The following is a 14,870-nucleotide window of genomic DNA, read 5'->3' on the forward strand; positions in this document are numbered from 1 at the left end:
CTGTGATTCTAAGCCATGCTAACGTTAGCAACATAGCCGTACCAACGAGCAGCATTTGTATTTTAAAATACCTATTTGAAATGCAAATGTAGATGTATGATGCATTGCAATTATCATCAGTATGCCAGCATACAGCTAGAGATGGGACATGCTAATACCTGTCCTGCTACGATGCTAAAGTTAGCATTGGAATACTGTTGGAATAGTCATGCACATTAGGATTTTTAAACTGTCATTTTTGATATGTGGCTAACTGCTCAATATGAGTTAAAGACTATTTTGTACATCAAAATGCCATTTTAAGTTCAATATTGCAGACTCAAGAAACCATTTTTTTGTTTGATACAAAGTTCCCACAAATTACATCATCATTTGAACTGGGTTTCCAATGAAAATGAAAACAATAATAAACTTTCCTTTCAATATCGCTAATCATATCGCAATATCAGTCAAAAAATTCCCACTTAGATCTTTTTTTTTTTCAATGTGATATTTCAAGCAACGACACAAGGAAGACCTCAGACACTAGTGTTGTGAAGAAACCATCCCTTTATTGGTGTGAAGCTGTCCCATCCAAGTCAGGGTTCGAAAGGGTTAAAAACAGTCAGTGCTCAAAAAAAGAAACCAGGCCAAACCAGAGTTTGTCCTTACTCTGACTCAAATGGGGGTTTACAGAGTTGTACTGGCTGCACCAAAGAAATGAGAGAGGGGTTCCACAGAACTGATTTTAAAAAAAGAGAGAAAAAAGAGACGTCACTTGACTCCAAATCACATTCACTGCTTTTACTGAAACACTACTGAAGTAGTACCAGAACTTTCTCTGGGAGGTAGGAAGGGGTTAGGGGTGGACGTGTGTGAGGAAAAGAGGTGGGGGGTGTTTACTGAACTCACAAACTGATCTGGGGGGGGGGGGGGTGTCTAAAACACATAGATGACAGTTAAAACAATTTCTTTCTTTTTATTCATATGAATGTTTGAGGTTGTTTTATGAAGAGGAGAGCGTACGTGGGACAGAAGTGCACCCCCCTCCTGTGTTGCTTCGTTTGTCTGTTGTCTCCATGGAGATAACGAGTTCACCACAGAGTCCTTCACCGTGTTGCTGCTGCTGCTGCAGCACATTCTTACTTGGCATTGGCGGAGCTGCTGAGAACCTTGCGGACTGCCTGAGAGATGGCGTCACGGTCAATGCCAAAGAGGTGGAGCAGCTCGTGGGGTTTGCCGCTGCGAGGCACCTGGGACACGGCCAGGCGGTGGACAGTGAAACCAGTCTCGTTCACTACCGCGGAGCACACTGCCTCACCGAGACCACCTGATGGATAACAGAATAATTACAGGGTTAGTCCATCTTAATCACTCACACACACACACACACACACACACACACACACACACACACACACACACACACACACACAGAATCTGATGGATCTAGGTCTCTTTTATTTTCCATCCATCCAGTAAACTCCACCCCTCTGTCACGTTAAATCCCTCACACCTCCACAGGCGACTGAGCCCTGCGCTGACGGGATGTGGACTGACAGGACCAACGCCGCCCTCTTTCCACTTTCTCTCCTGTCATCCATTTCACTTGTACTCCCACATCTTCCACTTCCTTCTCTCACCCTCATCTAGCTCTGATTTAACCGTCACCCAAATATTTCTGATTGAGTGAACTGGAAAGCTCAGAAATGAAAAAACAATAAGTCATTCCTGTATTTTTCCCACTCCTTCGGTTTATGCTGGTAACTAACTGCTATTCCCATGTTATCTTTTGTTACCTCAGCTGCCATGTTGTTGTTGTTTTAAAAAAAACAACAACTATCAAGTCAACTAATTTGTCCCGTCAGCTCTCATCCGCTAAAATATCTAGTGTCCCATCTACAGTCTTCCTGAATCCTTATGAATGCAGCATTACTGCATTAGTACACAGCCACTGTCTACTTTACAGTAAGCCCAGGGTATTTTAAGTAAAATTCAGGCACTTCATTGCAACTGAACTACAAGTTTCTCGATTCTCGAGGCCTGAATCAACACATCAAAATGATTACATTAAATCCAATTGTGAAAAATTTTACAGGATCCTGACAGTCTCAGACTTTAGATGAAACACATTTCAAGGGTACATTCAAATTCAAGCATATTCCTAAAGTTAGAACTGTTTACATTCCCAACATTCAAGGCTTTGTGGCCAAACTACGTGGCTGAGTTTCTTCCACAAACTTTTGTTAAAGGAATTTCTTACATTCTACATATGAAACATTCCACATTCCTGAAAGGTGATGGTTTTTTTGGTGTTTTTTTAAAAATCATTTATCCTTAGCAACCAGGTTATCTTGTTCAATTGAAATAAAAAATTTGTTTTAGAACTATCAGGGATCTCAAGCTCCCTAAACCTGAACTACCTTTTCTTTTTTGGAATAGAGTAAAATGCCTTGAGTACATGAAACTGTTTGTGCTTAAAAAAAGTATATTAAATATGTATCTAAAATGAAGTAAATAAAAAAACATGTATGTGACACATATGAGTTGAAGAGACCAGTGGAATCTTTGCAATGATGTAGCGGCACCAAAACGTGTTTAGCAATGGCAAAAAGAGTAGAAAATAGAAAGAAAGAAGTGCACACTTTTATCTATATTATCAACGACTGATGGTTGTCTACAGTTGTGTGTGTGTGTGTGTGTGTGTGTGTGTGTGTGTGTGTGTGTGTGTGTGTGTGTGTGTGCGTGTCTGCATTTTTAATCACAAAGGATAAAAACACAACTGGGGAGAGGGAGAAAACGTTTCGGACACCCGTCTTTGTCATGCTGCTGTTGTATGTAGGTCAGCGAGAGCCCAAAGGCCGGAGCTGAAATTAAGAAACACTGACATCCCCCCCCCCCCCGCCCCCACCACCACCACCACCACCACACACACACACACACACACACACACACACACACATATTGTTTATTATTTCACCCCCCCCCCCCTCCCCCGTCCACATCATCTCTTTTACTTCTTGTACCCACAACCTTCCCTCTGATTCTCTGGCACATAGAGCATCCTCATGGTTTCTCTCTCTCTCTCTCTCTCCCTCTCCCTCTCCCTCTCTCTCTCTCTCTCTCTCTCTCCACCTTTGTCCTTGGTTGGCTTTTTTGATTCATGAGCTGATACATGCACACACAAGCAGCTGCATAATAATCTCTACGCCTGCTAGTTAAAGCTCCTGATAATGCCACAGACCCCCTGCAGATCTGACTGTCCTCATTTTATTTAGATGTGATAATAACATTCAGTGGATTTAGTCTCTGATTAATGTATAGTCCATAATTGATCAAGTGGTATTGTCTGGATGGGACATGCATTCAGCATTCATTCTATTTAAACTACTAGAAATCATTATTTTATGAACATACCACAGGAAATAATAAAAATGGCTTCCCTTTGACTTTCTGAAGTGTGGTTTGATAACCTGATGTATTCTTTTCTTAATGAATCTTAAAGGAACACAGCAACGTTTTGGGAGACTGACTTATTTGTCATCCTTCCCAGAGCCAGACAAGAAACTGGATTCCTTTCTCTCCTCTGTGCTGAATTCGGGAGCTGAGACCCACACAGACCAGCTGACAGCTAGTTAGCTTAGCACAATGAATGGTCGCATGTGGGAAATGTTAGCACACCTCTGTCAAAAGTCATCAAATACACTTTTCTATAAAGCAGACTTTGTCAGAATTCATAAAACTAGGATTGTGAATCACAACCATTATGGAATACTTTAAAATGACAAGGCATTTTACAATAATGTGACAGTCAGACCATAGTCAGGACTACTTTCCTGACTAGGCGGAGGGATTTGGCACAACACCTTTAAAACCCCGTAGTAACTTCCGCCAGTTGATGACTACAAGAGTGCCAGCTGCTATTAATCAACTTTGTAAGAGGATGAGGAGGATTACTACCGTAGAAACCACAATCCTGAGCCTTGTCTATTGGACTTTTGCCTGAGGTATGCTAACACTTCCCATCCGCTACCATTCATTGTGTTAAGCTAACTAGTTTGGGTCTTAGCTCCTTACTGCACACACAGAGGACAAAGGTATCATTCATCTTTTCTGGCTCGAGGGAAGGATAAAAAGTGTATCTCTCTCTCAAAAAAACATATTCCTTTAAATGGATTTACTTATTAGAAAACCTTTGGTATAAAGAAACTGATGAGATACAGGAACAATGATTTGTGTTGAAAAGTCGATTCTGTGCCCGAGTTTACTGAAATTAAAGAAAATAATTCATCAGTATCAGGTTATGTTCTCCCAGTGCTGCCCAACTCCTCACCTTCGTAGTAGTGGTCCTCCACTGTGATGATGCGTCCCCTGGTCGCCCTGGCGTTGTCGATGATGGTCTTAGAATCCAAAGGTTTGATAGTGAACGGGTCGATCACACGGATGTTAATTCTCTCTGTTGGGGAAAAGTGGAAAGAAGACATATGAGAAACTTTAGGTTTTTATTTTGAATATGAAAATATAAAAAGACATGACGTGAGCTGGTTAGTGGCTGGGTACCTTTCTTCAGCTGTTCAGCAGCAGCCAGAGCTTCGTGGAGGGTCACCCCTGCTCCGACCACAGTCACATGGTCATCATTAGTTTTGTATACAACCTGAGTTGAAAGGGGAGATATATTTGTTTATGGACTCCTCAGAGTATCATGCAAAAAGAGGGACTTTCTTTTTTCTTTTTAGTGTTTTCCACTGTTTTTCTCGTCAAATGTAAATTGTCAATTGTTTTGCTAGGCAACAAAGTAGACATTGCACGAGCTGAACAGCTAAATACCACAAACCTTCGCCTGTCCGATATGGAAGTCCTCGTTGGAGTTGTAGATAATGTTGTTTTCTGGGCGGCTTGTTCGGATGAAACACAAGCCCTGGAAAAAAAGAGGATAATAAGACACTCAGGACACATCCCATACAAATCACTGTGTTGTATTTTTTTTTTCAGGGTTTGTCACTAAAATAATGACGAGTGAGTGCAGGTACCTTTGTGTTGGCAGCGAGCTCCACGGCCTTCTCAGTGGAGACACCATCGCTCGGGTAGAAGACGGTTGCCGTGGGAATGGCTCTGAACATGGCCAGATCCTCCAGACCCATCTGAGAGGGCCCATCCTCTCCTAAACACGCACGCATGCATGCACGCACGCACGCACGCACGCACGCACGCACGCACGCACACACACACACACACACACACACTTCAGCATCAGCACACAGGTAAAGTACAACTCACACACATTTGGTTTAGTCTGTGAATTAATTCTAGCAGACTGGCATGCAATCAGGCTGCAGAAGTGGGCATGCTGTGTACCTGAGGAGGTGGAGGAGAAGGTGAAAGGGAAGGAGGAGGAGGTGGTGGTCATCACCTCCGTGACTCAGAAACAGAGAGAGGGGGAGACGGAGGAAGGAGGGGTGCTGATACCGGGACAGGTGGATGGACAGTTGAGGGAGGGTTGAGAAGATGGGGGAAAAGTTTAGGATTCAAGGAAAATAAAAGGAAGAACTACTGAGGAGAGGTTTAACCCACAGCAGTCCATACATGTACTGCAACACTGATCACTAGCTGGTTAACGGCACGAGGGGTCGGCTATTTTACCGATGGAGACGCCACAGTGGGAGCCACACAGGTTGATGTTGCTCTCGGAGATGGCGGCCATGCGCAACTGATCGAAGGCCCGGGAGAAGAATGTGGCGAAGGTGCTGGCAAAGACCACATTACGGTCCCGCACGGCACAACCTATCGCCACGCTCACCTGTAACGAGGGAGTGAAGAGGACATGGTGAGAAACGACCATTCACACTCGCTTTCACACCAGCAGACGATGAACCGAATTAACAATTGACTTACAAAGCACAGTAATTTTTATAATGGTAATGTGACAGTGTAAACCTGATCTTATAATAATAATAATGGGCCCATAATACAAAATATCAATAAAAATACTGTAACTACCTGTTAATGTTATTTTCTGTTTCAGTGAAGTAAAATGCTCTTTAAATATGTAGTATCCCTACTTTTAACGTAACTTGACATTTCAGAATCATCTTTATTCTAGATCCAAGAAGCAACAGAGAGGAAGGAGGGACTCGGAGAGGAAGAAGCACACAAAAAAAAGGGTGTTTGCAACTTCAGCACCGCGGACAGCTCCGTAGATTTATCAGCCAAAGCCTCAATCTGGTACAAACCTCAGTCAGATAAAGGATCCAGATTTCATTCTGTCATTAAGTATTTGGAGGTGCCAGACTTTTCCTCGAGAAATAGGATGGTTTACACCGTTTTGCACCGTCAGTCCATCTACACTTCACACTAGATGGCGCAGGTGGCGACATTCCAGCTCTGTTGGTAGAGCTGACTTGTTCCACTCAGCCCTGTGCTAACTTGAACGTGGTGAAATAATTTCATCGTGCTGCTCTTGTAGACATAGAAAATGTTGGCAAAGAATTTGGATGGGGAAATGAGTAGCCTACAGCGGTAACTACGACGATACTGATGAGGAAACTTGGCAGGAGTTCATGATACTGACGTTATCACACTTGATCTCACGGTTAAAGGAGTTTTTAAACTATAAAAGTGAACAACTCAGTGTCTTTCGGCGACATCACTGCCACAAACCCTGTCGAGCTGCCAGGCTGAGGAGCCCACCTACCATGTTCTGCTCGGCAATGTAGCACTCCACGTAGCGGTTGGGGTGTTCATTCTTAAAGAGCTCGGCGAAGGTGGAGTTCTTGGTATCACCATCTAGAGCCACCACATGCTCATTGTAGCGGCCAAGCTTGGCCAAAGCCATGCCGTACGCCTTCCTTGTAGCAATCTGACCACAGACAGACAAATCAATCAGATCAAAGCCTGACAGATTATTTATTGAGGTACGCTAAATATGCTAACTGAGATGAAGCTTCATTCCAGACAATTCAGCCTTTCTCCTGCAGCGGATCCCACAAACCTTGTCTCCAGGTTTGTAGCTCGGTGCGTTTGGCATGCGGATGTTACGGAGACTGACGGGTGATGCGTCCTCGGTGGGCGGAGCCGGGTAGAGGCGCTTGCTGGTGCTGATTATGCGGCTCTGCAGATCTTTGATAAGACTCTCGGCAATGTCTTTGGGAATAGGTTTACCATGCCAGCCCATCTTATCCTCAGCCGCTGAAATGCACAGACACAGACACAGACACAGACACAGACACACAGACACACAGACACACAGACACACACACACACACACACACACACACACACACACACTGCATTTATAAAATCAACCAGGGCCAGGTGTCGCTGTTTTCCAGCTCAGTAGTTCACAACAGGCAGCTTCAGGGGTCAAAGGTTAGAATCATCCAGCCACACACTTACAACAGCCCTCAATATTTCTGACACTGACATGTTCTTCTTTCCTCTTCACACACACACACACACACACACACACACACACACACACACACACACACACACCAGCCAACACTCCATTGCGCTGCTACAACAACATGAGCACAATGAGCTGTTGTCCAGAGTGTCTTCTACACATTCTCAGGGATTACGGAGCAGTAGCAGCTAGGCACTAAAGCGTTGTCGGGATTACAGCGAGTTAAGGCACACTGGAGTGACGGCGGGCCTCTGGAGTAGTTAAGAAAACTTCTGACAGAACTATTATTCCCAGTCAGTTGCCACCATTTTACCAAGTCATCAGTTAAAAAGAGGTTTTAGGAGCAGGTCAGAAGTAAATGCTGATGTCGCAGTTATGAAATGATTCTGAATTGGTATTCTTTTGATGCGTTATAACACCCAGAGTTTTGTTCCACAACGAGCTATCCAGATTTATGTGTGTGTGTGTGTGTGCGCGCGTGTGATTAAATTACCTGGGATGCCCTTCCCCTTAATGGTCTTGGCGATGATGGCGAGCGGCTGGTGGCGGGGCTGACTCAGGACCTTACACAACTCCTCCACACTGTGACCGTCCACGATGACGGCATGCCAACTGCGAATCCAGGAAAGGTCCAGCTTTAAATTCAATCATACTGGAGGTTTTGGAGACCCCTTAAATCCTCAGCACCCAAATGGCTCTTGTCATAGCGCCGGAATCTTTGTACCTATGATTTTGGCTCATAACTGCGTCCTGCTAGCATTGGATGAGATGTGACATAAAGCACTACTAGCATTGTAATCCTTGTAAATTTATAAATATTTTATAAAGTTAATCTGTCGTGTCTGACACCAACATGGGAAGTGCAACTCCAGTTTCTTAAAATTCTAGCTCAATAGGGGTCCGCTCTATGCCAGGTTCCCCCTTCTCACCCGAAGGCCTCACAGCGTCGCTGGTATTTCTCCACGTGATGCTGCAGGGGTGTTGGATCACTCTGACCCAGGCGGTTGATGTCCAAGATGGCCACCAGGTTGTCCAGCTGATAGAAGGAGGCAAAGGACATGGCCTCCCACACCGAGCCCTCGGACATCTCTCCATCCCCCAGCAGGCAGTACACCTGATAGCTACAAGAAGAGGAGATTTGTATTTTTATACTCAGAGTTCAGATGGACAGCTTCCACGACGGACTACACAGAGGAGGCATGTCACATCTGATTCCTCCTGATAGGGCTCAATGTGACGGCTGACCCTCACACACACACACACACACACACACACACACACACACACACACACACACACACACACACACACACACACACACACACACACACACACACACACACACACACACACACACTTCCCCATCGCCCCTCCCGCCACACTCTGATCATCCTCACTAGTTGCTCCTGGGGAGTAACAACTCTTGACAGCTTTCCGGTCAAATAGACGCGTTCTCATTAAAGCTGGAAGATAGGCTGAGACACGCCACATTACACCACGCATTCCAACCCTGAACGCAAAGAAAAAACAAACGGCACAGGGAGAGAGAGAGGGAGACAAAGGAAAGGTGGAGATGGAGAGAAGAGGAGGAAAGACGTGTGACTGGAGGAGAAAAGCAGTAGAAGAAGACACCAGTCAAACGGATCTTTAAACCTGAAAGGTGGGTTTCTCATGATCCTCCTGTTCAATAATAATGAGATGCACGAAAGCAAATCTGGAAAATCTGCCAGTGTTGATCAATCACATCGACATCATTTCAGCAGCTGCTGAACTGATGTCTTTGTTAGAGAGATAGGAAAGTTTGAGATATTAGAAGAAGAGTTGTCAAACTCATTTGCTGAGCCTCTTTTAAAAGATTTCAAAATCTTTAAGTCTCTGAGAAAAACTGAGTTGTACCATGAATGCAATTAACACTAACTCATCTAAAGTCCATTAATACTTCTGTATAATACTGTATATCTCTATATTACTGCATTGTATATTTCAATACATGTCTTTCTATGTCTTTTTATTCTACTGGTCTTATACTCTTAGTTTCCTTATCATTCCTTTTCTAGTTAGTATTTTGTATTTTCACATAATATACATTTTGGTTGAAGTATCACTGAAACTCTGTGTGTGTGTGTGTGTGTGTGTGTGTGTGTGTGTGTGTGTGTGTGTGTGTGTGTGTGTGTGTCTCTTTCAGTCTACCCTTGCAATGTGAGAATAACAGATCAGGACAAGGTGAAAACTCTCCTTGAAAACAGCTCAATGCGCACACACAGACAGACAGACAGACACACACACACACAGACACACACACACACACACACACACACACACACACACACACACACACACACACACACACACTTTCTATACCATTAACCCCACACTGCTTAACCAGTCAAGAAGAAACCAGTCAGCACACTTGTTGTAATTTCTCCTCAATGCTACAAAGCATTCTGAGCATGAAGAGAACCCCTGCAGGTGCTTCATTCAATAATTTCATATTTCCATATTTCCAGTCGCAGAGTTGGACCGGATCAGCACAACCCCTGAGGTAATTAACAGCGTCTGGTTCTCAATCTCACCTCAGCCCTGCACATAAGTGCATCTGACAGGTTCATTCATGTGTCAAGGTTCGATCACCACACCCTGATGCGCTCTTCACTCTGCAGGATTCATTTCCTTCTACAGAAATACCTTTAAATGTAATATATTACAAATGTCTTTCAATAACCAACTGATGAGCCCCTGATCAAGGTCATGGCAGGGATCCATGTTGTCCTGCACAGTGGGTCATAGGACCAATATAGTGTCTATTCAGCAGCTTTGATTCAATTATGTTATGAAACCAGTGATGTGGCCCTCTAATTGTGCGCAGAGCTCTTACGCTACATGAAATTAGCTTGACAAGCTGCTTGCAGCATCACAGTGGACCCTCCATGTCCATGTGGTGAGACACACAGTCTAATCAGTACTGTACAGTGTATGAGTGTATTTAAGAGACACAGACAAGGAATTTGGACGCAAATGTGACGGAGGAGACTGATGCACAATGCGATATGAAGAGAAGAGGGAGGAATTTGCTCTTGCATGTGTGATTATTAGAGCAGAAACAATTGAGTGAACACAGAGCATGGAGAGAGAGAGAGAGAGAGAGAGAGAGAGAGAGAGAGAGAGAGAGAGACAGCAATATAGCATTACCCTAACGCCTGTTTCACTGCTTCTGTTTCCTGCAACAAAAAATACAACCTTTGAGACAATCCTCTTTTGTTCTACTTTACAAAAAAAAATGTGTCAAGCTATGTCCCTAAAATTTAGCCCTGGTGCCATTTCTATATAAAAACAAACAAACGTGAGTGGATCACACCATGTCCTACAGGCCACACAGCTCTCTTGTTTTCCCTGCTATCACACTGAAACACACATGGTTCTTTCTACATGGCTGAGCAAAGGACACGCATGCTCCTTTTGAGCTCTGCACCACTAAAGTTCTGCTGAGTGGCCGGTGTGTATTACAAGCCTTGTTATATCCATTTTGATGTAAAAATAGGAAAACCTTTCACATTATAATGGGTGCTGCAGAATAATCAGTGTGAATGTTTTTGTTTTTCAGTGTAAGAAAATCAATTGATCAGCGTCAAATTCAGATTGAGCAAAATACAGTGATTCCTAATCCTTCAATTTCCTTCTTGATCTCTGCACTGGAACGTTTCATGATCTCATTCATTCCCACTATGAGGTAAAACTGATCAGAAGTCAGCTCTCCTGCCTAAATGTCAAGCCAGACCAGGCCTGTCAGGGAGAGTTTGATCCAAATCTGCAGGCTGAAATGTCACTCGCCAGCGTGGCGTGGCGTTTCGTACCGTCTACCTCAACGAGTGCAGTACGTCGCTTGTACGTTAAATGACGCTGGGAGGGTCTCTGACTGCATTTAGGTTTATTTCCCTCTCAATCAAGGCACTTAGTGTGTGTGTGTGTGTGTGTGTGTGTGTGTGTGTGTGTTTGTGCACGTGTGTTTTTGCAGGTGTGTTACCTGGCCTTGTCAAAGTACTTCCCAGTGTAGGCCATTCCACAAGCAGCCCCCAGCCCTTGACCCAAAGATCCAGTGGCCACATCCACAAACTGCTGCTTCTGTTAACACACACACACACACACACACACACACACACACACACACACACACACACACACACACACACACACACACACACACACACACACACACAGAGTATTCAGTAACTGCACAATGTTCAAGTCTTCAGATGAACATTATTACTTTTTCAAGCCAAAAAGTGTGTCAGCGTCTGAGTTTATAGGAACACAAGGTCATTAATGTGTGCAGCGGAGGAGAAAGGAGCTGAGGCCGCGCCATCTCGGCCACACAAGAACATCTTTGTCACACCGGCTGTCGCTGCTCCAGTCTCGTAATGTGCAGCTGGAGAACACGCTCTTTAAAAAAATGATTCATAAACTATTCTAGGCTTTTAACTCCTCATGATTAAAGAAGCTAACACCTCACCTACTGAAGCTTATTGGCTGATGTGTTTACTGTGCGTCGTAAGTTATATCCCAGCAGGGATGAAGAGACTAAACTAAGCAGCTTTAAAGAAGCTTCTGAAGTCTCAGTATGGCTGCAGCCGGTGAAACACGTCATGTCGTATTAATATTTGAACATTCTTGGATGCTGTCCTCCATATGCACGCTGGTAGGGAGAGGCTGACAGGCGGCCTCATGTGGGGAGAGTCCAGGAGCAAAATAAACATTTACCCAATGTAGGACACATTTGCACCATGAAGTTTGAGCTGATTGCCTCATCCTTCTGAGCTCTGTTTCATGACTGTTTTGCATTATCACACAGTCTTGTCTGAGCTACTTTTCAAATAATATTTCTAACACACCAAATAAATCCAAAAAGGTATTTTAAGTATGAAATATGTAGATTGCAATACAGGAGATTTCAGTTGGGACATCACCTTACCGGCACAGGGTGTCCCTCCAGGATGGAGTCAATCTTACGGAGGTTGAGGAGCTCGCTCTCCTTCAGGTAGCCCGTCTCTGCCCACACAGCATACAGCACAGGGGCTGCATGACCCTGAGAGGACAGGTTGAGGATAGGTCAAAGGTTTTAAGTCCATAAAGGAGATAATAGATCTGTTTCTGGACATTCTTGCACATCAATGCACCGCTGCTGGTTCTCACATCATTTCAATCAATCCAAGGTTTCACAGAAATGTTGCAACATAGTAATAAATAGGGAGCGGGTTTATTTTCATGTGGCGGTCTGTTATGGAGGTAGTAGTTGGTGCGAGGATGTGTTAGCTACCTTAGAGAGGATGAAGCGGTCATTGCTGGGATTACGGGGGTCTTCTGGATGATACTTCATAGTATGAAAGAACAGCACAGACATGATCTCCGCCACGCTGCAACATGACGTCGGATGACTGCAACATGACGACACACAGCTCTTAAATAAAACAACAGACGTGCCTCCTCCATTCCTGTCTAGGAGTGCGCTCAGAGCAGAGTGCGGCGCACAGTTGCAGAGAGACGACGACAACAAAAAGACAATCAGAGGCGGAGTTTGATCTTCATCAAATTTGATGGAGTGGGTTAATTCATGTTAGGCCATCGGTAGTCTGGGTAAGTGAGGTGAACACGCCAGTAACACTGATGTCGTGGGGTCGGTGGGTGAGTGTGTACAGTGAAAGGCTCCCTCAAACACAAGCACATGAAGAGGGCATCTGACTCTACTACATTCATGCAAACACACCACCGTAAAATCCAGTGTCTGTTATGATGAGTTGTTTTTTTTGTTTTTTTACACCTTGCATGTTATTCTTTCTCTCTCTCTTTTTTTTTGGGTCAAATTACATGCCAGCAATACCTCACTCAGGCCTCATCCATGAGGGCATTTTCCCTTACTGCCCTGAAATAGAAAATGTGAACAAATAATACAAAAAGAGTGGAAGATGAAAAAAAAAACCAGCGGAAAATAAAGAATGGTCATATTTTATGGGGGGGGGGGGGGCTGAAAAGGTGATTAAGTAACAGATTATTCTAAAATGATAAAACGATGAGATCAACGAAAGGAGTTAAAAAGCAGCTAGATAGAATGACATTTTTAACGTGTTCATGTTTCAACGATGGCAATTTAATAGAATAAAAATCACAACAACAGATCGGATCTTAGAGGCCGTTTTAGTTTAATACATGTGAAGTGTATTACAGGGTCTCTGGAGGGAACGAACTGGGTCCCACGTGGGATATTATCGAGTAAATTAACATTTTATACACAGTACACATGTACTCGAGCTTTACTCCAAACAATGAACTTCTACCTCGGGGCCGGAACCTGTCTTTCATTCGTTCATTCACATAAATTACTTTATGAGGAAAATGAGCCTTAAAAAAAAACCACATTAACCGAAAACCGATCAATGAGAAAAAGAAAACTACGCAAATGCATGTTTAAATAATGTTGAATACGTTTAATCTAAGAAAAGTGTAAATGTCCCACTGTGAATATTAAAGAGATGCACGCAATGTCTCAATTTTAATTTGAAGTTCTTCACCGGACGTATTCAACTCGGCACGGACGCACGCAGGCGCGGCAGAAGCGCGTCTGTGCGTTCACGAGATCCACACACATCCACTGGTATGAACTGGCTCCATGGGATCAAGCACCGAGCCAGAGTCCGCTCCCCCTCCGTTACGTAACCTAACACAGAGCGAGCGTCTAGACCGGTGAGGTGGAGGAGGAGTGGACGGCGCACCGAACCGTTCGTGTTGCAGGATTCGAAGCACAAACCTACTCGATAAACGCAGAAACCGTTACATTACACACCTGCAAAGTGCAATAAAGAATTCGGAAGTGGAAAGTAAATCGACTTTGATACGTAACACCGACAACTGACCTGTCGGGAGAAATTACGCACAAAGCGTAAAATAAGTGGTTTTACGCACTATAACAAATGACGCATTGTCACTCAAAATTGTGGAGCATTCACTTCCTAATCTCTTAAACGCGTGCATGCACTCATAGACAACTATTCCTTCTGCAGCCCGTCACTGAGACATTGTGTTCCTTCATAAAAAAAAGAAAAAAAAAGAAACTGCGTTTGTAATCGGTGCTCCGAACACACACGCGCACTAGGAACCGAGCCCGGATAGCGACCTCTCTCCTCCGGCTCGGTTTACCGTCTCTTACCCGCTGCCCGCTGCAGTTGTCGCCCTGATGGAGTTGATCCGGAGCCGGGTGGCGATGTTCCTGAGCGCCTGCACCGTCTGCTGGTCTGGTTTATGGTAGTCCTCCATCTGGATGATGCACCGAAACGAGAGAACACACGCACGCACGCACGCTAAATACAGCGAAGAGTTAAAAGTCCCCGGTGTGCCGTCCAGAGAGCAGGGGCGATGAGTGCGCAACGGTCGATGGCAGGGTTAAAAAGAGACAGTGCGGATGAACCTGAGGGAGACAGAAGGAGGGAGGAGGAGGAGGGAG

The 14,870-nt window shown here is 44.3% G+C and overlaps 1 protein-coding gene across 1 annotated transcript; it reads right to left on the reverse strand.

Annotated features, from left to right (window-relative positions):
• Nucleotides 1–531: 531 nt before the first annotated feature.
• Nucleotides 532–14,870, reverse strand: LOC147256306 (transketolase-like). Its single transcript, XM_086214216.1, has 14 exons — nt 14,577–14,870; nt 12,693–12,810; nt 12,348–12,461; nt 11,403–11,500; nt 8,311–8,502; nt 7,875–7,993; nt 6,968–7,164; nt 6,671–6,835; nt 5,620–5,776; nt 5,010–5,140; nt 4,814–4,897; nt 4,540–4,633; nt 4,313–4,435; nt 532–1,309 (listed from the first exon to the last, which is right to left on the reverse strand). Exons 1-14 carry the CDS (start codon nt 14,681–14,683, stop codon nt 1,122–1,124), a joined length of 1,887 nt encoding a protein of 628 aa, XP_086070342.1. The 5' UTR covers nt 14,684–14,870; the 3' UTR covers nt 532–1,121.

The sequence above is a fragment of the Aulostomus chinensis genome, chromosome 9, assembly GCF_037954235.1.
Source record: "Aulostomus chinensis isolate RoL2024-O1b breed Wild chromosome 9, RoL_Achi_v1.0, whole genome shotgun sequence".
Classification (NCBI taxonomy): domain Eukaryota; kingdom Metazoa; phylum Chordata; class Actinopteri; order Syngnathiformes; family Aulostomidae; genus Aulostomus; species Aulostomus chinensis.

What these genes read in the sequence shown, in the direction of transcription:
- LOC147256306 (XM_086214216.1), bottom strand. Translation starts at nt 14,683, where the DNA reads ATGGAGGACTACCATAAACCAGACCAGCAGACGGTGCAGGCGCTCAGG. An exon ending in ACCGCTTCATCCTCTCTAAG is followed by an intron (nt 12,462 to 12,692) that starts GTAGCTAACACA and finishes CTGTCCTCTCAG; the next exon opens with GGTCATGCAGCCCCTGTGCT. An exon ending in CGACGCTGTGAGGCCTTCGG is followed by an intron (nt 7,994 to 8,310) that starts GTGAGAAGGGGG and finishes CTGGATTCGCAG; the next exon opens with TTGGCATGCCGTCATCGTGG.